Source organism: Fusarium pseudograminearum, chromosome 3 (genome assembly GCF_000303195.2).
Source record: "Fusarium pseudograminearum CS3096 chromosome 3, whole genome shotgun sequence".
NCBI lineage: Eukaryota > Fungi > Ascomycota > Sordariomycetes > Hypocreales > Nectriaceae > Fusarium > Fusarium pseudograminearum.
The window spans coordinates 7,615,308-7,636,394 of record NC_031953.1 but is presented as its reverse complement, the minus strand read 5'-3'; the positions used below and the strand labels follow the sequence as shown (position 1 = coordinate 7,636,394).

General features: G+C 46.7%; 6 protein-coding genes across 6 annotated transcripts; 4 read left to right on the top strand and 2 right to left on the bottom strand.

Annotated features, from left to right (window-relative positions):
• Window positions 1-1,094: 1,094 nt before the first annotated feature.
• On the top strand, window positions 1,095-3,045 carry FPSE_07994 (uncharacterized protein; the record flags this gene model as incomplete). The annotated part of the gene is made up of 7 exons (XM_009261112.1): window positions 1,095-1,239; window positions 1,295-1,445; window positions 1,504-1,638; window positions 1,688-1,809; window positions 1,864-2,487; window positions 2,631-2,752; window positions 2,905-3,045. 7 exons carry the CDS (start codon window positions 1,095-1,097, stop codon window positions 3,043-3,045), a joined length of 1,440 nt encoding a protein of 479 aa, XP_009259387.1.
• A 2,305-nt stretch (window positions 3,046-5,350) lies between these two features.
• Window positions 5,351-6,307, bottom strand: FPSE_07993 (uncharacterized protein; the record flags this gene model as incomplete). Its single annotated transcript, XM_009261111.1, has 1 exon — window positions 5,351-6,307. The coding sequence occupies one exon, from the start codon at window positions 6,305-6,307 to the stop codon at window positions 5,351-5,353; it is 957 nt and encodes a 318-aa protein (XP_009259386.1).
• Window positions 6,308-10,519: 4,212 nt separating this feature from the next.
• On the top strand, window positions 10,520-11,556 carry FPSE_07992 (uncharacterized protein; the record flags this gene model as incomplete). Its single annotated transcript, XM_009261110.1, has 2 exons — window positions 10,520-10,966; window positions 11,020-11,556. 2 exons carry the CDS (start codon window positions 10,520-10,522, stop codon window positions 11,554-11,556), a joined length of 984 nt encoding a protein of 327 aa, XP_009259385.1.
• A 1,102-nt stretch (window positions 11,557-12,658) lies between these two features.
• On the top strand, window positions 12,659-14,307 carry FPSE_07991 (uncharacterized protein; the record flags this gene model as incomplete). Its single annotated transcript, XM_009261109.1, has 5 exons — window positions 12,659-12,871; window positions 12,926-13,345; window positions 13,392-13,810; window positions 13,857-13,936; window positions 13,985-14,307. The coding sequence occupies 5 exons, from the start codon at window positions 12,659-12,661 to the stop codon at window positions 14,305-14,307; spliced, it is 1,455 nt and encodes a 484-aa protein (XP_009259384.1).
• Window positions 14,308-15,985: 1,678 nt separating this feature from the next.
• Window positions 15,986-17,954, top strand: FPSE_07990 (uncharacterized protein; the record flags this gene model as incomplete). The annotated part of the gene is made up of 8 exons (XM_009261108.1): window positions 15,986-15,997; window positions 16,187-16,571; window positions 16,648-16,688; window positions 16,749-17,077; window positions 17,295-17,484; window positions 17,572-17,625; window positions 17,682-17,802; window positions 17,932-17,954. The coding sequence occupies 8 exons, from the start codon at window positions 15,986-15,988 to the stop codon at window positions 17,952-17,954; spliced, it is 1,155 nt and encodes a 384-aa protein (XP_009259383.1).
• A 1,154-nt stretch (window positions 17,955-19,108) lies between these two features.
• FPSE_07989 (uncharacterized protein) lies at window positions 19,109-20,830 on the bottom strand (the record flags this gene model as incomplete). The annotated part of the gene is made up of 1 exon (XM_009261107.1): window positions 19,109-20,830. One exon carries the CDS (start codon window positions 20,828-20,830, stop codon window positions 19,109-19,111), a length of 1,722 nt encoding a protein of 573 aa, XP_009259382.1.
• Window positions 20,831-21,087: the final 257 nt, after the last annotated feature.

Here is a 21,087-nt window from a genome sequence, read left to right as displayed (position 1 = left end):
TGTAGCACTACTGAGTCAGAATTTTAGTTCCAGGGCCAACTGCCGAGAAAACGACTAGATTAGCGCAAACTTCATTGACAATCTGACTCATAATCAGGCCATTCCCCGAAAGCTGGATTTGACATCTCCGTACGACGCGTGGTGCACTGCTATGTACTTTCCACCTAAATCCGGCAGCATTTCGCTTTTGTAACATTTCAAAGTAGTCCAATCACGTTGTGGGGGTGACGTGAATTTCCCATTCCAGCATCAACTCTGAAAAGTACCAAAGTCATGTTGCAATTTGTAGAGTGTTGGAGCAGGCGTGTGCTGATTATGGGTCTTCTTGGTTCCTGATCGCAGAGGTGACATGATTTAGAAGAGATCTAGATTTCGGACAGGGGACATCTTGTGGCACATTCAGGGACTCACTGCACTACTGAATGCTTATTGCGCTATCCGACGCAGGAACGGCAGGTACGGTTGTCGAAGTATTCAGGTCTTAGAAGTTTAGTCCCATCTATGTGATGTAAGTCAATTTCTCCTTCGGAACAGTTAGTAGTTCACATTCTGGAACGATCAGTAAAAGGTCAATGCAACCTGTTGTTGCTGTCAGGTGCTCATATACATTCAATAGTAATTAGACGCTTAATTCAGTATCACACTACTATGTGAATCAGCCTCAACGATATGTCTTCACTGCTCAAACCACAAACGTGATATATCAACCTTTCGCCCCAATGTCTAGACAGCGCCATTACTTCATATTCCCGCATGCGTATAGCTCATGATCTATCCATCATTCCGTAAGTTGTCAGTAGTGTATCCACCATGCTTCTGTTCACAAGCCGTGGCCTGTTCTAGGATGTCTCCAAATCTAATTTGGCCACAAGATTCTATAGATTTATTCGTTTCTGGTCAAGTCTATAGCCAAGTTATGTAGCAAGGGAATGGAGCAATTTGCAACCACATTTCTGGACATAGTGCCCTAAGACTTTGCGTTTAAATACAAATTGTTTCTCCCACTAGAATCAACTTTCTCTTCACCAACTTAGCAACCATTAGCAACTGACCAATACACAACAATCACAACAAGAACTATCGAACACTTCAAGATGCTCTTTCTTAGCATTGTACTCCTTTACCTTACTGCAATGAAGGTGGGGCTGGCAGATACCAGTATCCCGGCATGCAAGCCGCCCCCCTCTTCTTGCGCCTTTCTACCTGCGTTCTCTACTGAGATCTGCTCGGACATCATCGGTATGGGCCATTTCTAAAAGACAGAACGAGTTTTAAACTAAGTCAACATTTTTAGCTTCTCAGTCGAAGACACTCAGTACATGCTTCGTCCCTGCTGAGACTGATGTCACCACAGTGACTAGTCCTGCCCTAATCAAAACCACAACTGTGATTACGGCAACTACTACGACCGAGACTAGCACTTCCACAATCTCGAAGACCCAGACGTGAGTTAACTGATAGATGAGAAAAGGGAACGCATTGCTGACCACGTATACTGAGCAGTAAGCACCTTGCTGTCATTGGTGCACTTTACACAACCACGGTGATCTCGGCGACCCAGACGACTATTGTTTTCACTACAGTTCCAAAGGTTCAGACCAAGTCTCAGGCAGTCACTACCACCATCACCATCCCAGCGTAAGATTTATGTTCATCTGAAGATTCATCAAAGCTAACGAGGCTTTAGGACCAAAACAGCCAAAACCACCTCAACTTGGGCGCAACAATCCTGCGACGTACCAGTTGACCGTAAACTTAGGTTCAAGCGGGATCCAGTTATCGAGAGGGGTGCTCTTCCCCTCAACTGTTGTGAGTCTACTAGCCACACCTAATTCTCATTACGTCAACTGATCTTGAACCAAGACTGTTTCTTGACGACTAGCTCTACAAGCGCCACAACTGCATCCAGGACAGTTACGACCAGACCCCTGACGACTACCACTATCACAAAGCTCACAGGTGGTAAAGTTCCAACTGCCACAAAGACACTTTTAGTCAAGGAAACAACCACCACCCAGACTACTATTGCTGCTGAAACATCTATCACGACCACCATCACTAAAACCAGGAGATCCAAGGTTACTGAGACCTGGCAAAAGACCAAGTTTTCGACTACAACCACAACCTCTGAGTATACCAAGACAGCTACTACTAGAACCATTCCGGTTTCAACCGTCCAAGTCAACCCGTGCGGGCCAACTTCCTATGGTAGAATTGAGATCGACCTACCCGAATCACAAGAGTTGATGATAAGCAATGAAGTTGCCCTCTCCGGTAGCACCAATATCGACAGGGATTGCTGTAACGCCTGCTACAATACCCTTGGCTGTGTATACTGGGCTAAGAGCATGACGGATGGTTCCTGTCTCAATTTCAAAGCGATCGCTTCAGCTGGATGTTCGACCCCCCAGTGTCCTAATGGCTTCCCCCAGTTTTCCGTATCAGGTCAGGATGATCAGTACAGTTACTTTGCTGGGCCTTGTGGAAGTGAGATGATTCAAGCATAGGTAGCTTGGATATATATTATTCCCACGATGCTGTTCCCTCAAGCGAATACTAGGGATGGGCCTTGTGGAAGTGAGATGATCCAAAGATAGCTTCAATATACATCATTCTCATCAACCTTAAAGTTAGCAAGTTTACCACCATTGCAAAACTCGAGACTATTGACGAAATGCAGCACAAGCAGAGCCCCGTGGTAAGGGTTGCTCGTCTTGGTACAGAGTACACACATTCGCCAGCCATTGAACTTGTAAGTGCAGTTGACACTTGGCCTCTTGGGTCGGCATCTGCTTCCAGCTTGTAGATAGTACTTTACTACGGCACGCATTGCGAATTAATTCCTTTGGTACATTATAGTGTAAGCCTTTTACTAAACCGAGATACTGGATGATACATCCACAGCCACTATCTTTGGATAGGCAGTGTCCAAGTGCGTTCTTCTTTACCAAACGGGCGCGCGGTAACCCATCACATGTATCTGAAACCACCCGTCTGGCATCTGGTTACTGGCATTGTTCCTACAGCTATTTCTTCATCTCCTGAGGGGATTAATACTTGGTCTCGCCCTCGACACAATACCCCAAGAAACTATTTTAAAACTGATTACTTATTCTAAATCTGTCTAGCTCTTCCTGTATCCTTTGCATCTCGCCATATCATATACGTTGCCTGATCTAACTTAATACCTCTTTCATTATCGTGATTTCGCCAATTGGCGTAGCGCCATAGCCTAGTGTTCGCATTAGCCAGGCGTTAAAAACAGCGGCTCCATTTCTCATGTTCTTGAGGGCGTCTCAAATTTTCCACAGATAGCCCAACTTGCCACCGGGATGCTTTCCTGTGCTGAGTACAATTTGTGAAAGCAAGTTGATCAACAACAGTATGTGTGGTTTTGGGGGCTAGAGTCTCTGAACTCAGGTCGAGTAGCAGTGATGCTGTGAGGGTCATCAAATCGTTATAATACGAAGGTTCAGCTGGCATCATTTGCGCGTCTCCTTTATTCAGCACCGAGTTCTCCCAGGGTTCCATTTTGGCTCTCAAAGTCTCCAGGCATTCCCTAAGTTCCTCTTGCGGAGTGTAATGACAATCTATTATCTTCAGTATCAGTCGATAGAGGGACGTGGGAACACCAAGGACAAGACTGGTGCAGGGAAAGAGGAGTCTACAGAAGCATACAACCCGGCTAAGTTCTCAGCATGATTGATAAACCCAGAGTTAATTCGAAAGTATGGACAAAAAGGCCGTTGTATAGAGAGGAAAGCCTTTGAACAGTACGCTCTCGACGAAAATACGGTCAAAACAGCGTGTAACTGATACTAGAAGTATCTGTTCTTAACCCCTCATGCAAAGGAGTTTTATTGCACCAGTAACATGATGTCTGGGGCCAGACGAGGGGTCAATTCCCAAGATCTGTCATTCGTCAGAATTTAGCAGCAGATCCATATATAACTACACAAGAGCGAACACCTACATCATGGACGTATAAGAAAGACACTGTTGCTAGCAAGCACGAATGCTTATATTTATCTCCCTGTTGGAACTGCAAAAGCGCCTGGTTGAGCTCTCTCAATGCTTTAGAGTAATATTATAAGGCGACCAGCCGTACCAGTTGTTGCCTAATGATGTATGCTTATTCGAGGCACAGCTGGCCAACACCGCATTCTTAACGCTGTTGCTTTGTAGCATCATCTCCATCAATTGTGATTTACATCGCAAGAGGTATGCCTCGTCCATCACAGGTAGGAAGAATGATAGAAGGAAAGTAGAAATTGAAAAATGGCAGACCAGCTCGAGTTCGACATCCAGTTGCAAAAGAGGATGTGGTGCTGTAAGAAATGACGGGCGGCGATGAATCACTAGCGGTTGGGAAGACGATATGTTGGTATTTTTAGGGGAGCTCGATCTTGAAGTGGATGCAAAATTTCTTTGTCTGCTTGATGACATCAAAGGCGATCTGGACATACCAAAGCGATGGCATCTATCCGCCATGTCCGTAGCCTCCGGCCATATGCAACTGCGGCCGAAACGGGAGAAGTTACGACATGATGGCTTTTCTTCTGCACACTTGACTCTGCGCCGTCTACCTGGTTGCTGTCAGCATAACAAGAAGAATGAACGTGTTAGACGTTGAGAGGCCCACAAGTGAAGCATCCAGTTTTGGCACGCAATCTTGGATCTGACATAATCGACGACAATTCTGAGGGATATTAAGTTCACTGTGTGACTCGTGGGTTGCTTTGAATGTGAGTTGATAGACCTCCTTTGTGCTTGACCATTTCACCATTCACAGCGGTATCATTAGAGTAAATGCCAAAACTAAGGAAGCCTTGCTGGCGCTACAGGTAGAAACAAACGTATTATGGCTTCCCCCAGTTTTCTGTATAGGGTCAGGATGACCAGTATATGTACTTTGCTGGGTATTATGGCGGTAATATAATCCATGGATAGTTTCAGCATATATAAGACTTACAATATTGTTCCTTTTTAACGAGCATTAGATTGTTTATAAGATTGCTCAACGTAGATAACTGATCTATGCTCTGCCTATGAAAATGCTGTTTCATTGTAAAGGAACAAGCACTAGTTATGGGAGTAAACATGGAATTAAAGATAGGATTGTCAGCCAAAAAGTGAGTATATTACAACTAACTGGACTATAATAGATACAGCGTAAAAGTAAAGGGCTTTCTTATCATGTACATCAAGACTATCGATCATGCTTTTCCAAGATGCCGTAAACGAGAAACTGCCAAAACAGCACGTCCTGCGTGAAACTTGCCAGTCGCTCAAGCATTTACTGGAATCAATTGCCTGAGTCTGAATCTCAAGTTCTCACTAGATTGGGGGCTTAGATGCGGGGGACGACATCGCGGGCGTGGCGGCGGACGTAAGGGGTAGAGTTGCAGCCGGAGTCGTTGTTGTTCTGGGGGGGCTGCTGGTTCTGGTTTTGGTTCTGGTTCTGGTTCTGGTCCTGGGACTCAGCAGCGGGAGCGGGAGCAGAAGAAGAAGCACCACCCTCGACAACCTTCTCGACATCGCCAGAGGCACCGTCAGCAGTACCACGGATAGTACCACCGGGAATGACATCGGGACCGGGAATGACGTCGTAGGCAGTGGAAGAGCCCCAGAGAGAGAAGTTGACGGCAGGATCGTCCTGCTTGTAGACACCAGGGATCTTGACAGAGGTACCGGGGATGCTGGAGGCGCTGTTGCCAGAGACCTCAACCTGGGCGCAGGCGTAGTAGAACTCAGCCTCACCACCGTGAGCGCCGTGGAGGGCAATGTGCTCACCACGGACGAGGTACTGACCATCGGGGAGAGTAGAGGGAATCTTGAAGTGGACAGAGTCCTCATCCCAAGAGCACCAAGAGGGGCCACGGAGCTGCTCAGGAGTACCAGCCTTGCAGACAAGAGCCTGATGGATCTTGTACCAGTCGAGGTTGGAGGGGTCAGCCTTGGTAGCATCGTCAACCTTGGCAGCGTAAACCTGGATAGGACCAGGGTGCTGCATACCAGTACCGCCGAAAGCCTGCTTGAGACCGATCTCATCACCAGCCTTGACCTTGAAGACGTCGGCGGAGGCGGTGCTGCCCTTGTTGCAAGTGAAGTCCTTGTCGTTGGGCGAGATGGAACCGTCGGGGATGCCCTTGAACTTGGTGGGCATGTAACCGTTCTGGTGCTTGCGGATGTACTGGTTGTCGGTACCCTCTTGTTTGGCACTGAGGGTGAGCTTGTCGAAGGTGTAGTGGGCGCTGACAGCGGAGGCCAGGCCGAGAAGAGCAGAAACGTAGCTGGTGGTCTTCATATTGATGGAGTTGGAGTGAAAGAAGTGAATGAGAGTTGATCGCAAGCGATGAAAATAACGATAGTAAGTTGATAAGAAAGAATGAAGTGAGACTAGCTCTGTGGAACGAATGGAATGGGTTGATTGAAGAATGGATGATTCGAAAACCTTTGAGCGAGACCTTTGAGGATATTTATATCGAATGGATTTCCTCTCGATCTAAGCCAAGCACATCCGTCCCGTATTTCATCCTAGGTCTTGTTTTTTCCCGTCTCAAGTTCCCTCCCGCGATCCTACCATAACGGTTCCATTCTGGCCTTAATCGCGTCCGGCCTTGTTTCTTTTTGCATCCAAAACTGTCGCCATTGGTTCGTTCTCTACCCTTTTCCCTCCTTTTGGTCTGTTTCGTTATCTTTAAAATCTATTTCAGACGTTTAGTTTCTCTTGGCAGCTGATATCCCTGTTCACCCTGGTTTCACCACGTTTCAACAGCCGTAAATTTTCTTGGCTAGCCAATGAGAAGCTCGGTTCACGTTCAGCTCGACGGAGAAATTGGAAATTTTTTACCGTTCGTATCGCTCATCACTTGTCATTTTTATCATTCTTAAGTTATATCTGGAGACGGCTGTTTCTCGCTGCACATACAGATAGACTCTATTCAGTCTTCAAAAGGCAAAGCGTACTATAACTCACTGATAACTGGCTGCGTTCGAATCGTAGTTAAGATTTTTATTGAGTTTTGGTATCCACTAAAGAAAGCCATCAGTGATGCTTATGCTTGATTGATGGAAACAGCTCCGTGCTTCGGCTAGCCTTGGCGAAATCAATTTATCACGACAGGGGTGGAACATTCAACTGAAGAGTGGAGTACGGCAAAATTACTAGATATGTGATAGGTGGAACATGTCGATCTTGAAACAAGCGTTCAAGGATTGGGTCGAGCGTTGGTTATTTGGCAGTCTCGGCCGATACTTATAAAGCCTTAGGTAAGATGTATCAGATATCGAAATCAGAGGTTCGTGATCTGGGGCGTTAGAGACTCGATAACTGGTAGTAGTTTATTAGTCCGCGTTGCATGTCCTCTCCGATTCTTATCTAGATACATATCTGGTCATGCCCGAGTCTCAAATGGTGAGACAGCTGACAAGTGGTTATCTAGTTGGATATCCTCAAGTTTTTGCTCCAGTGAGACCTGCTACAATCACAATAGCATTGTTGCTGCGTTCCCCATGGAGCTAACCCAGTTCAACGTCCAATTCACAGCTCGAGCTCTAGCGCTGAAACAAACCATCAATCCTATGTTAAGACTCTCCGAGCATAAACAAAGTTCCAACCGTCACACTACCCTTGGATACCATCAATTGAAGATCGTCTTAGCAGTAGCGGCAGGTTGCGACTCAAAGGTCAATCTCAGACACAGGAACCTCATACCAGTTACACCCAACCTGCTTCCAAATCGACATATAGCAATGCCAGCCTCCACTGCAATTTATCGATGCCCGAGTTCGTTCCAAGACAGCAATTGTTGGATTGGCTGTGGTTGAAGTGAGCTCGCTTGTTAGACTAGTCCATGTAGAACTCAGTCATGACTGAGACATTAGTACCTCTACAACCTGCGATAGCATTGACATCATTACAAGCAAAGCCAGTGATGAATTTACCCTCGGAACTATCACATCTACCAAAGAGTCAGCTCTTGTGGACTTTGAGACTGTTGGTGATGACAGAGGTGACCATGGTCAGAGGAATTGAGGTGATATCGAAACGCAAGTTAACCAGAGCGAGAACTTTTGGGTGAGGATTGCAAACTGATAAGGTAGAGGGAAAGGTTGATAATGTGGCAGATAGAGAAGAGAGACGTAGTTGCTGGTGTCGTGCTCACTCATTCTTTGGTCTTTTCCACTGTCACTCAATGAACTCAATCTCTGCAGTCTTCAGCAACATTTGACACTGTAGTTTAGCTACTAATTTTCCACCTCTGGTTAACTATTCAAAGTAGCTTCGGATAGCAATTAGCAGACACATTCTTTCTCTCCTCTGATGACCTTTCTGAATCTTCTATTAATGCTCTCGCGGTGGCAATAGCATATACGTAATAACGTGGCACTACCGCAGCCACCGTATGTTCCATGTTTTTAAGGAGTCTGCATACCAAAGAGTTTCTTTAACTAGCATTACAGCTAATTAAAGAGTAAGTATCTCAAGGCAGATATTACTATTTGAGCAGAGGATTTAAAGTCTAGGTATATTCTTCTCGGAGGACAGCCTTGGTTTCATGACTTAACATAAACTTATATTTTAACGCAGGGAAGCGAAAGGTAAAATTGCTATTAAAATTATACCAACCACTAAATAAACTTATATTAAATATTTAGAGTTACTAACAATCGAATATCAGAGCTGAGAGCAGTTTTACTAATACTTCTTATAACTCATGGCTCTGAGCGACTTGCAATAGCGATAAGTACACGTAGGCAATGTACCAGGCTGAAGATTGAGGATAAAGAATTTCCAATAGGCGAGTTTAGTCCATTGAACATCACGTGCATTACGATCGGATATACGGATAGAAACTCAAGTAATTGTGCTGAGAAGTAGTGGGGCTTTATTCTTAGGGAATCATCAAAAACTGATTGCTCTTGCAGGTTACTGATGCTGTGTTAAGGCGCAGGCTGAGACAGTTAAACAAGAGTAGGGCAGGTGATACTTAGACATATTATGATGTATACGATTGCGAAATGGCTATTTCATCATTCCATGGAATAGAAACAGGCAAGATCTGGCATACGTTATTATGGCATACGGTGAAATTCTAAGTTACAAGATGTAAAAAGTAGAAAAAGATTAATCATTATAAATAAAGAGAGAGAATCTATCTATCAATCTTAGTTAATTAATAGTAGTCTATTTTATTCATAGAGAGAGCCACTCTCTTATTCTAGAACTGTCTCTTACTTGATGCTACTACAGTTGACAGTAAAGTCCAATGGTATTTTCATCTGTAGGGTAAGAGTCATAGCTTTAAGTGTTTGGTAACCTAGTAGGTATCCCTAACTGGGAATACTACCTCAGCTCAGAAAATGACACACGCACAGACACTAATGAGCAATAGCCTGAATCCGTTGACAGCTCTATTAGCGTTAGCACAGACTTCACAAATTACTACTTCATTGATTAAGTCGTCAATTTCTGCATAATAATCCACAACCTCAATAGTGATTGACGCCCTTTCCTCATTCCGTGACTATCTCCGTTAACAGTTACAGATCTTCATATAGCCAGATTCCATTATTTCCCCAGTGCTACGTCAATCTCACATCTCGCAAGGTTCACTTGCTCATGATGTTACATCTAAAATTATCATTGGTGGAACAATATTCAACCAAGATGAGTCTCACTCTGGAAAAAATCTAGAAAGTCTTCCCCTTTAAGTCATCGTGAAACATGTGTCTCCACGTGGCCCGGACCATCAATCGGATCGTGTTCTCAACTGAGACTGTCCACATCAACCGAAATGAGCCAAAGCCCTTAAGCTAAACTAGGTTCAGAATACCCGAGACAAATGGGTCAAGTGAACAGGGAGTTGCAAGCAGACATTGGACCTGTTGTAGTTGTTTCCCCTCTCCATTTTGCCAAGTAAACAAAACTGCCGAGAGTCGTCTCACTCTCATCTCATCATTTCCCATTGTGACGATGCATTTATCACGCATTTAGCCTGATGAATCATCCGACGCGCCTACTTTACCCAAGGCGGGAATCCACAATTTCAATGCACCCCAGATAACCCAGTACCAAAAGTCCCCAAGAAATCTGGAGATCGGGAGACAAATTGGCCAGTTAAGCTGGAGGCTAGAACCGCCTAGAATATTGATACCCCTGGAAGTTCGGGAAGCGGCATGATAATCATAGTGACAATCTCCTCGAAACAATCGGAAGCAGTCTCCGGTTGACTGAGAAGGGAAAAGTTGTAGCTTCTTACGGAAGAATTCCACCCCGCGCATAGACTTGCTTTTGTTGGCCTTGTTTAGAGTCGAATGGCTCGAACATCGATGGACGACGATCGAGCCATCCACTACTGAGATCTGACATATTTAACATCCTGCATTCCCGCTCTCTTGGCACTTGGCATCCATCACTCACTCTCACATACAAACAAAAGCACCTCTTCATTCATTCCCATTGCAGGTCAATTGCTTACTATCTTCTTTTACCTTTACACAAACAACAGTCACCATGAAGTTCTCTTCCCTCCTCTTTACCGCCTCGCTGGTCGCGGCCATGCCTGCTTCCATCGAGCCTCGTCAGGCCCAGAACAGCATCAACAAGCTGATCAAGAACAAGGGCAAGCTCTACTATGGCACCATCACCGACCCCAACCTTCTCCAGAGCCAGCAGAACAACGCCATCATCAAGGCCGACTTCGGTCAGGTCACCCCCGAGAACTCGATGAAGTGGGATGCCACCGAGCCTCAGCAGGGCAAGTTCAACTTTGGCGGCGGTGACCAAGTCGTCAACTTTGCCTCCCAGAACGGCCTCAAGGTTCGAGGTCACGCTCTCGTCTGGCACCTACAGCTTCCTCAGTGGGTCCACAACATCAAGGACAAGACCCAGATGAAGAACGCCATCGAGAACCACATCAAGAACGTTGCTGGTCACTTCAAGGGCAAGGTCTACGCCTGGGTATGTATTCAGTCTAATCGCTTTGGGTCACGTATTTGTACTAACGGAAGCAGGATGTCCTCAACGAGATCTTCGACTGGGATGGTTCCCTCCGCAAGGACTCTCCCTTCACTCAGGTTCTGGGTGAGGAGTTCGTTGGCATCGCCTTCCGCGCTGCCCGCGCTGCTGACCCCAACGCCAAGCTGTACATCAACGATTACAGCATTGACGACCCCAACGCCGCCAAGCTCAAGGCTGGTATGGTCGCCCACGTCAAGAAGTGGGTCTCCCAGGGCATCCCCATTGACGGTATTGGTTCTCAGACCCATCTCGACCCCGGTGCCGCCAACGGTGTCCAGGCTGCTCTCCAGCAGATGGCTTCCACTGGTGTCAAGGAGGTTGCCATCACTGAGCTTGACATCCGCTCTGCCCCTGCTGCCGACTACGCTACCGTTACCAAGGCTTGCCTTAACGTTCCCAAGTGTGTCGGTATTACTGTCTGGGGTGTCTCTGACAAGGACTCTTGGCGCAAGGAGAAGGACAGCCTCCTCTTCAACGCTCAGTACCAGGCTAAGCCCGCTTACACCGCTGTTGTAAACGCTCTCCGTTAAGCGTAGAGTGACATAGAAGGGGTATCCTTCAGAAAAGATCTCATTGCGGGTCTTGAGGTTGTTGGAAGCACAGGGGGCTTCATAGCCACATTTTTGGCTTCATTGCACATATCTTATCTCTTACATACTTTGTTTTGCTTTGCTATTGTATAAATATTGAGATGGTAGCTGTCTGGTACATGGTTATTTGTTAGTATAGCTGGATCAACGGTCAAATACATATTTACCATCTAATCATTTGTTCACCTTGAAGTAACATGGATGTTATCTTAAATAAGCCTCACCTCAACCACATATTGATCCTGGGCACATTTTCCTAGTGCAACCTCTACCCTCCCTGCCTGTCCGGACCATGTTGCAGATCATGTGTCGCACATGACTTGATGAACGTAGAATATTTACTCCAATTTTGGCGTGTTGCCAAGAGTTGCTACACGGAGCTGAGGATCTCTTCACTGCATGGACTAGATGTGCTATTTGAAAGCCACTGGTATGGCACTTCAGGTCCGTGACAGCATCGACCCGAAGGACGGTGAGCGATTAAATGGGCTGCATTTACATCTATTTGGGTTGGTTCTGAGAGAAAACCATCGTCACAGGCCGCGCTGTCGGCCCCTGGGTAATGGTTCTTGGCGTTTTGGCTTGGCTGATGGCGAATCACTCAGATATGGACAATTCCAGCAAGTTTACCAAAGACGCCAATGAGATTTGCTGACTCGCGATTGTTTGACCTTCCAATACTGCCCTAGCTCCATACGCACCCAAGATTTAAGCTTGATTTAAGGTAATGGATTAGGTTTTACCCCGCCTGCCAAGTAGACCTTGGCACTCAAAAGTTAATTAGATGACCAATTACCGCCATTCTATTAATGCAGCCGTCCACTCCAACTGTCCGTTGAGGAAGGAATTACGACAAGAAAACATCGGGACTGGCTGAACTGTGTTGTTAGGTCCACCCTGACAACCACATGATATGCAATGAAACATAGATGTACGGTGTCCAGATCTGAGTCCTTGTGTCAACAGAAAAACGTATAAAGGAGGGAAGTAAGTTATCATCTGATGCCGTCTTCTATGTACGCATCACCACGGAGACTCCATCATGAACACTACGCACTCGAGAGACAGAAATGACAAGAGTGATGGCCCGCTCGAACCGTTTGACGAGGTTGAGGAAGTCCTCAAGACAGCCCCTCAGGCCCGCGACTATTCGGGTGCCTATGAGAAGACGGACCTAAGAGAGATCGCGCTTGTTAAGAAGCTAGATTGGTGGATCATGCCTATACTGTGGTTGATGTACTGGCTCAATTATCTGGTAAGCACCTGTTCAACACCCGCGAAACAATCATCGGCAATCTGACATGGAAAGGACCGCAACGCCATCGCCCTAGCCCGCCTCAACACAATTGAAAAGGATCTGAAACTGACAGGCAACCAATATCAAACCTGTGTATCTATTCTCTTCGCAGGCTATGTCATTGTTGGCATTCCAGCCAATATGGTTGTTACTCGTGTAAGGCCGAGTATCTGGATGGCATCATGCATGACTGTTTGGGCCATCATCAGCGGCCTCACAGCACTCAGCCGAAACTACACCGGCTTGCTACTTACGCGATTCTTCCTTGGCATTACAGAGGCGCCTTATTACCCTGGTGCATTGTATATCCTTGCGCGATTCTACACACGAAAAGAACTTGCGACACGTATCTCTATTCTGTATACAGGCAACATTCTTGCCACTGCGTTTGCTGGGCTAATTGCACTGGGTATCTTCGAGATGGACGGAATGGTACGTTCTTCGGGCAAGTTTAGCTTATAATTACTAATAATTTTAGGCCAATCTGGCAGGATGGCAATGGCTCTTCATAATTCAAGGCGCAGTGACTCTCGTGGTTGCCATAGCGGGTTTCTTCGTCCTGCCTGACGAACCTCTGACCACTCACTGGCTCACGCCGGAAGAACAAAAACTAGCCCACGAACGCACTCAGCGCGACACTGTGGGGAACTCAGGCGAGTCCACTAGCTGGTCGGGTATTATCTCTGCTGCCAAAGATCCCAAAGTGTGGTTATTTGTGGTGATGCAGCATTGTCATCTCGGAGCAAACGGGTTCAAGAATTTCTTCCCGACAGCCGTCAAGACACTTGGGTTTAACCAGACTATTACACTTGTGTTGACCTGTCCACCATATCTGATTGCTGGTGTGATCTCAATTGCTTGGTCCTGGTCATCGGGGCGGTTCAATGAGAGAACATGGTGAGTTTCTCTCGACACTGATGGATGACAGATGCTGATCTTCTAGGCACATTACTATTGCGAAGGCTGTTGCGGTATTTGGCTTCATTCTTGGATGTGCTACTCTCAATACAGGTGCTCGATACTGTAAGTATCCTCCAAAGATTCTTGAATTATCACTGACGAGCTCCCCAGTTGCCATGTGTGTCTTCTCCATCGGTACCTACGCGGTCAACAGTATCATCCTCGGCTGGGTATCCGCCACCTGCTCCCAGACCAGGGAAAAGAAAGCATGCTCACTCGCTATTGTCAACTGCATTGCGGTTGCTTCTTTTATCTGGACGCCCTACATGTGGCCTTCATCCGACGAGCCTCGATACACTATGGCCATGTCTTCGAGCGCGGCGCTGAGTGTAGCGACTGCAATTGGGGCTTGGGCAATGAGATTCTGGCTGATCAAGGACAACAAGAAGATCAGGCAGTCGGAAAACGAGAGCACTCTGTACTACGCTTATTAGAGTATGGAGAGATAGACGGACAGGGATCTCACACGCTGGTGTCTGATGTGAGGCTAGATAGGTAGCATGGGCAAACTTGCGTCAGAAATTATACAACGGCAATTAACATCTATTCCTACTCCTACTTCAAAATGGATTGACTTGTCTATAACTCAGCTCTTTGTGATTAAACTCTTCTATTCCAGGTCACCATTCGTGTTATTCATCGGCACGGATAACAACTCTTTCTTTTTTATAATCGCTAGTGTTTATACTCGTTCAAAATGCTCACGTATCACCAAAGTCATTCCTCTGATCATTAGACTCTCATAAGCCCTCGCTACTAAACTCTCCAATAGTGCTATCTCCGTTGTAATTGACTCGGATATGAGTAGAGGGGGAGGCTGACATGAAATCTACCCTAGAATATCCACGCCACGGTGCAACTCGAACACGCTGGTTAATAAGCTGTTCTCCTTTAGACGATCCTGATATCACTTAGTTTTTTTTTACTTGACCTACGAATTATAAGCCAGGTAAGGCGACGCAGCTATCAAAGACCGAATAGCTTACTCCTTATCGGCGATACACCATCGCCAGATCAGCTAACTTGACGCCTCTCTACTACCAACCCAAAGCCCGGGCCGAGGAAATACGCCTCGGTATTGTTGCGAGGTCTAGACCTGGTCTAGGTATTCAACTGTCTATGTTGCTACATGGTTAATTACCAGCTGAACGCGAGGGAGATTGTGTGGTCTTGTGTCATTTCGCCTCGGAGCCCTCGGCGATTTGCTGAACAAACGAACCACCATTACCCCAGCGCTAAGCTTCCATCATCTCACACAGGTGCAAGTCACTAGACTAGATCCGCTTTCACCACTGTATCAAGAAGAACCCTAGATACTGATAGCTTATTACTTTGTAGCATACCATACTGGAGAGAGACCTCCACACCTATTCCCCAAACGTCTTCTCGTATCCCCCCATGTAGAGTGGTTAACTCTTGAATCGAACCTGGACAAGCTGTTTACAATAGCGAGTGGGTTTGGAGTCAGATGAGTCAGGTGAAACCGTAGTCTCTATGGTGTGTTGTCTACTCTGTCTTGTCACAAGATGCTGCAATGAAGAATGTTTTTGAACAAGGCGCGGTGAATTACCGTTAGTAAAGCCGATACGCAACCATTTGCCGCCAAGCTTTACCTCTTGGACGTCCCTATCCCCTTAATTCCCGGATTACGTTCACAGGAACTATCATTCACACACTTAGACACATAGTTACTGAGATAAACGCCTGTCATTGAGCCAAGAGCCGATACTGTGTAATAAGAACAATGACAATGAGTAATAAAGCCGATTTGGTCATGAGAAAATAGCTCGAAGGTCATTCTCCAGCAACCCAAGATGATCTAAAACACGAGCCCCAGATTCCTGCAGTACTCTCGCCTTTGCATCAATACACCTATAGCGAGATTTCCACAGCTAGTAGATCACGATGTTGCTTGAATTACTGAAAACGGGGTCTGCGGAGAAGAATGGAGGTATTAGCTTCTAATGAGGTTCCAAAGTCTGGGAGCTTCGCGACAAGGCAGTACGAAGCTCCCTTGGCTACCAAGGTATAATAAAGAAAGACCTTGGTTTTCAACCTTGTCTTTTGTCATCCCCTTCACAGATTATCGAATATCTCTTACCCGACGCCAAAATGAGTCTCGAAGTTCAACTTACTGCCCCCAACGGCTGCTAGTACACCCAACCCACTGGTCTGTTCCCAACCACCCTAGCCACCCCTGCCTTCAGGCCTTCCCCTCCCTCAAGGAATGAGGACTGAGGACTGAATTATCCCAACCTTTTGCGCCAAGATCTAACACACTCAGGCCTTTTCATCAACAATGAATTCGTAAAGGCAAAGTCTGGCAAGACTATTGTCGCGATCGACCCCGCCACCGAGAATACAATCACCGAGGTGCAAGCCGCCGGCGAAGAGGACATTGACATCGCTGTCAAGGCCGCTCGCAAGGCTTTCGAGAACCCTGAATGGAAGGATCTTGATACCGCTCAGCGTGGCAAGCTTCTACTCAAGCTGTCTATCCTGGCGGAGAGAGATGCTGAGATCCTGGCCACAATTGACAGCTGGGACAATGGCAAGCCTTACACTGCTGCCATGACCGAGGATGCCGCCGAGGTTATTTCTGTCTTCCAATACTACGGCGGCTGGGCCGACAAGAACCACGGTCAGATGATCAACCTCGGCCTTGACAAGTGGGCTTACACTCGCCATGAGCCTGTCGGTAATATTTCCCAATTCACGGCTGCTGCTCATCATGTCTTTTGAGTTGGGCCAAGGGGCTGACAATCATTCAATAGGTGTTTGCGGACAGATCATTCCTTGGAAGTACCCCGTCATGGTAGGTACCCAATTCAACATCCGTGACTTGAAAGAAACAGAAACTAAAACTCTGGTGTAGATGGCAGCCTGGAATTTGGGCCTGTACTTGCATGTGGTAACACCGTTATGCTCAAGGCTCCCTCTCTCAGTCCTATACCTAGCGAAGTTGATCAAGGAGGCTGGCTTCCCCGCCGGTGTCGTCAATATCATTAACGGTTATGGAGCCGAGGCTGGATCAGCCATTACTGCCCACCCTGGTATCGATAAGATTGCCTTCACTGGCTCAACAATCACCGGAAAGACTATCATGAAAAAGGCTTCAGAGACCCTCAAGAGCGTCACTCTCGAGACCGGAGGCAAGAGCCCTCTCATTGTCTTCGACAATGCTGATTTCGAGCAAGCGGTCAAGTAGTCTCACGGCGGCATCATGGGTACGTCAAAGATTCCGACACTGTTCCTGTGATACATGATCTGACAAGGTTTAGGCAACATGGGACAGATCTGCACAGCCACATCCCGTATCTTTGTGCAAGATACCATCTACGAGAAGTTCCTCGAGGCTTTCCACGAACAAGTCAAGTCTTCCACCGTTATTAGTGATCCTTTTGGAGAACACCACACACAGTCCTCAGGTGTCCAAGGCACAATACGAGAAGATCCTGTCACTTATTGAGTCAGGAAAGTCAGAAGGAGCCGGTCTCCTGACTGGTGGTGCTCATTCTGGAGACAAGGGTTTCTACATCCAGCCCACTGTCTTCCGTGATGTCAAGCCAAATATGAAGATTGTTCGGGAGGAGATCTTTGGACCTTGCGTCGTTATTGCGCCTTTCTCAACAGAGGCCGATGCGATTGAGCGTGCCAACGATACCGAATACGGCCTAGGTGCTGCCATCTTCACTTAGAACCTTCGCAAGGCTCACCGTGTCGCCGCGGGCGTTCAGGCTGGAACCGTTTGGGTAAGACATGCAAGCGTTCAGAGACCACCAAGATCACCGCTAACTTTTACATGTAGATCATCAGCTCTCAGGACACCCACTGGGGTGTTCCTTTCGGAGGCTACAAGCAGTCTGGTATCGGGCGTGAGCTTGGATCCTACGCTTTGTCTGCATACACCCAGGTCAAGGCTGTCCATGGTACGTTCATCCCGTCCCCCTTCTAAGACACACCAACGGTATCTAACTTGAGTTAGTCAACATGGGCATGCAATTATGAACAACGTTTCCGTAAAGCGACAGGTTCCAGCTTGGTTGTTTGAATTGCAGCTACGCCTCAGCCGTATGGGTAGACGACTTATGTTTCCGTTGGTCAATGCAGCTTTTGGTCGAAGGGGACATGTTTTTCACTGAAACCCCATTGTGTATTTCTTGAACAATAGATAGTCTAGACCTCTGTTGTAATTAAAATGACATGGAGTTTATCACTTTTGGACTTAACGTGACTGGGTTTTGTTTAGTATCTAGGAGAGTACGCGGCTGGCGCTGTTGTTTGACATGGTGAATCCAAGGTCCAGTCCGGAGAGATGCGGGGAATCGAACTTCAGTATGTGAAGTACTGAAATGACTCGATTGGGATGCCGCCCCCATCCATAACTCGCCATGAAGTTCTTCTCCGTTACAGAATGTCACTGAACGTATCATTGACAAGCCTGTCCAACCAGTGCAAACTCTGTATCGTGAAGCTTACACCCGACGTCCTGTTTCTCAGCCTAGGAAATTTAATCCTGTGCTTATTATTAATCTACTGCCAAGAGTAGAGTACCCTACTTCGGAACTTGAATGATACCTTGGTGGCCAAACGAACATAATTATTTTTTGTTCCCATGCCATGTTTACCTTTGATGTCTATTTTCCATTTCATGGCTGATTGGAATCCACAACAAGGGAACTGAACTCATTAGGCATTGCTGAATGTGATTGTCTGGGCTAGCCGGTATCGCAAAGGGTTTCCTTTCGCTAAAGCCTTGGCATTGACCCACTAGGTGATAGCGGCAAAACTAGAAAAAATGAGGTTCTGCCCGGGCTCGAACCGGGGACCTTCTCGGTGTTAACGAGATGTCATAACCAACTAGACCACAGTACCTGAACTGTTTGATAAAAGTGACTGGCATAAAGACTACTATATTCAATCAGCACCAACGTTGGACTCGCGAGTAAAATTCTAACACAATTTTCTACTAATCAAGACTAAACATTACTAAGTGTTTGGTACACGGTCAAGCAAAAATATGCCCTCGGCATCCTGCATCAAGAGTCATAGAAAGTAGAGCATAAATTTTCTAGTTACTAATTGCACTGTAGAAAGCTAACAATCTATTCTCTACTTGTTCCAAAGAGCACTACCCGTTCCACGCAGTTGCAATCAATTGAACCCTAAAGCTCGGCGACTTTTCCCAATGAATAGGTGCAGCGCCGCCCGAGAAAAACTTTGCTCGTGGGGCGATCACTGTCTTCCTTGTTTTGCAGCCAGATCGTCCTCTGATCTCGGCTTTCGGTCGACCCACAAAAGCTGGAGCTTCTTGTAGTCCAGCGTGTCAGTGAGAACTCTGAAATCATCAGAACCAGGATCCAAGATATTGTCCCACGGTCGATAGGGACGATAGGGTTGGCGCTGAACGGAGTACTCCTCCACTATCTTCTCCAAATCCCACGGTTGATCAAGTGTGAAGTTGCATTGAATGAGCGAGCTTCTAGTGTCGGAAGAGTCGCTTCCTTCGATAGAGGGTCTCGTCATCAAAGGATAGTCATGATGGTCTGGAGGGGCAAATAGACCCCTCGCTACACAATCGGTATTGAGTGTTAGCCAGGCAATGTTGCGTGCCATGACATCGTGGAATGCAAGCGTCGAGAGGTTGAGATCGGGGTCTCCTTCAATCATGACTGTGTATGACTGTAAGGGCATACCGGAATTTACAACATCCAGAATATTCATACACCATGCGTGAAATATATTAGAAAACCTCTGTTTGCTGGCCTCGTGCAATGTCCATGGCCCAAAATCGGAATCATCGTCTATCCATTCCTGGTATTTTTCGGGCGACAACTCGAAATTCATGGTCAAGCTCGAGATCCAGCGTTGCTCCGTTCGCAAAAGAAGTGTCGTCCATAGGTTCCAGCAGTGCTCAATATGTAGCTTTGTATTCTCTTTGCAGAAGGGAATTAATCCGATGCCGTGACACATAGCAAGACCTACAGCAGGGCGATCTTCGTCGAGAATTAGCTTCCGCATGTTGAGACGTTGGTATTCAGGAATCCGCTTCAAAAATCTTATGGCCACAGCGGTTGCTGAAAAGAAACCCATTTGGCGGTACTGGTATCTTGTTCCGGTAAACATTGGGTCATCCAAGCCTGCGTCCGCATTGACCCTCCATTCTGTGTAGCAATCGACCGGGCCTTCCAGCCGTAGTGTTTTAGCCATCGATATGGCTTCGGAATGAGAAGGGATCGCCCAGGGCTCGAATTTTAGGTCGAGGACCTCAGAGGCCGGATGCGAGTCTGGCCAACCAGGAAGCATGACATCAACAGCTTGAGCAAATTGATCAGGGTGTCTCTTGGCAAGTATTCGTAGGAGGTAGGCAACTGTGTCGTTGAAAACAATGGTCTTGTCTTTAAACTTCCTGTTCATCGTTGGCAGACTGCCAGCCCAGTAATCATCACCCGGAGGATCTCCGTCCGTCCGATACATCTCGCACCCACTGAATACATTTGTTCTGGGCATCTCTAATATATAAGCAATAACCCGATCGATTTCTCTCTTGATTGCAGGCATATACTCCCGATGACTGTGGTTGGAGCATTCATACATGTCGGGAGTGACAAGATCTCTCAGATGAGTTAGTAAACCCATTTGTAGGTAGTGGTGATAGAGTACGACGTAGGTGTGAATAGCAGCTGTCTCCTGCCAGTCATCGCGGTGAACTGTGGAAAACTTGATGGAGTTGAGTTGAAATGGGTAATCTCTCGTTTCGTACGCGATGGAGCGACAGGCATACCGAAGCGCGATGTCGACAGGCGTGCCATCAGTCTGCCTAAGAGTCTCGGTCGCAGCATCGTAGACGTAACCACCGGCAGCTTTAAAGTAGTGGCGGTAGATCTGCTCGCGCAGTTCCGATGGCAAGCCTAGGAAGCTCGTCTTGGGGACGGTGGAGGTCGTTTCTGAAGACATTGCAAGAAGATGGTGATTGAGATGTAAGGTGAAAGAAGATGTGGGGGAAAATGTGAATTGCCAGGATTTTATGGGCGGCAGCGTAATGACTCATTGTGTAAACGCAACCCTACCACAAAACCTAAACCTACCAACATCCAATGACAGAAAGAAAAGACCAAAGCTTCACAATATTACAAAGGGACAAAGGGATCGATGGAGAATAGTTTATTCTAAGTGGGAGTATCACTGTTTACCTGTTGATAGGGTTTCCATCT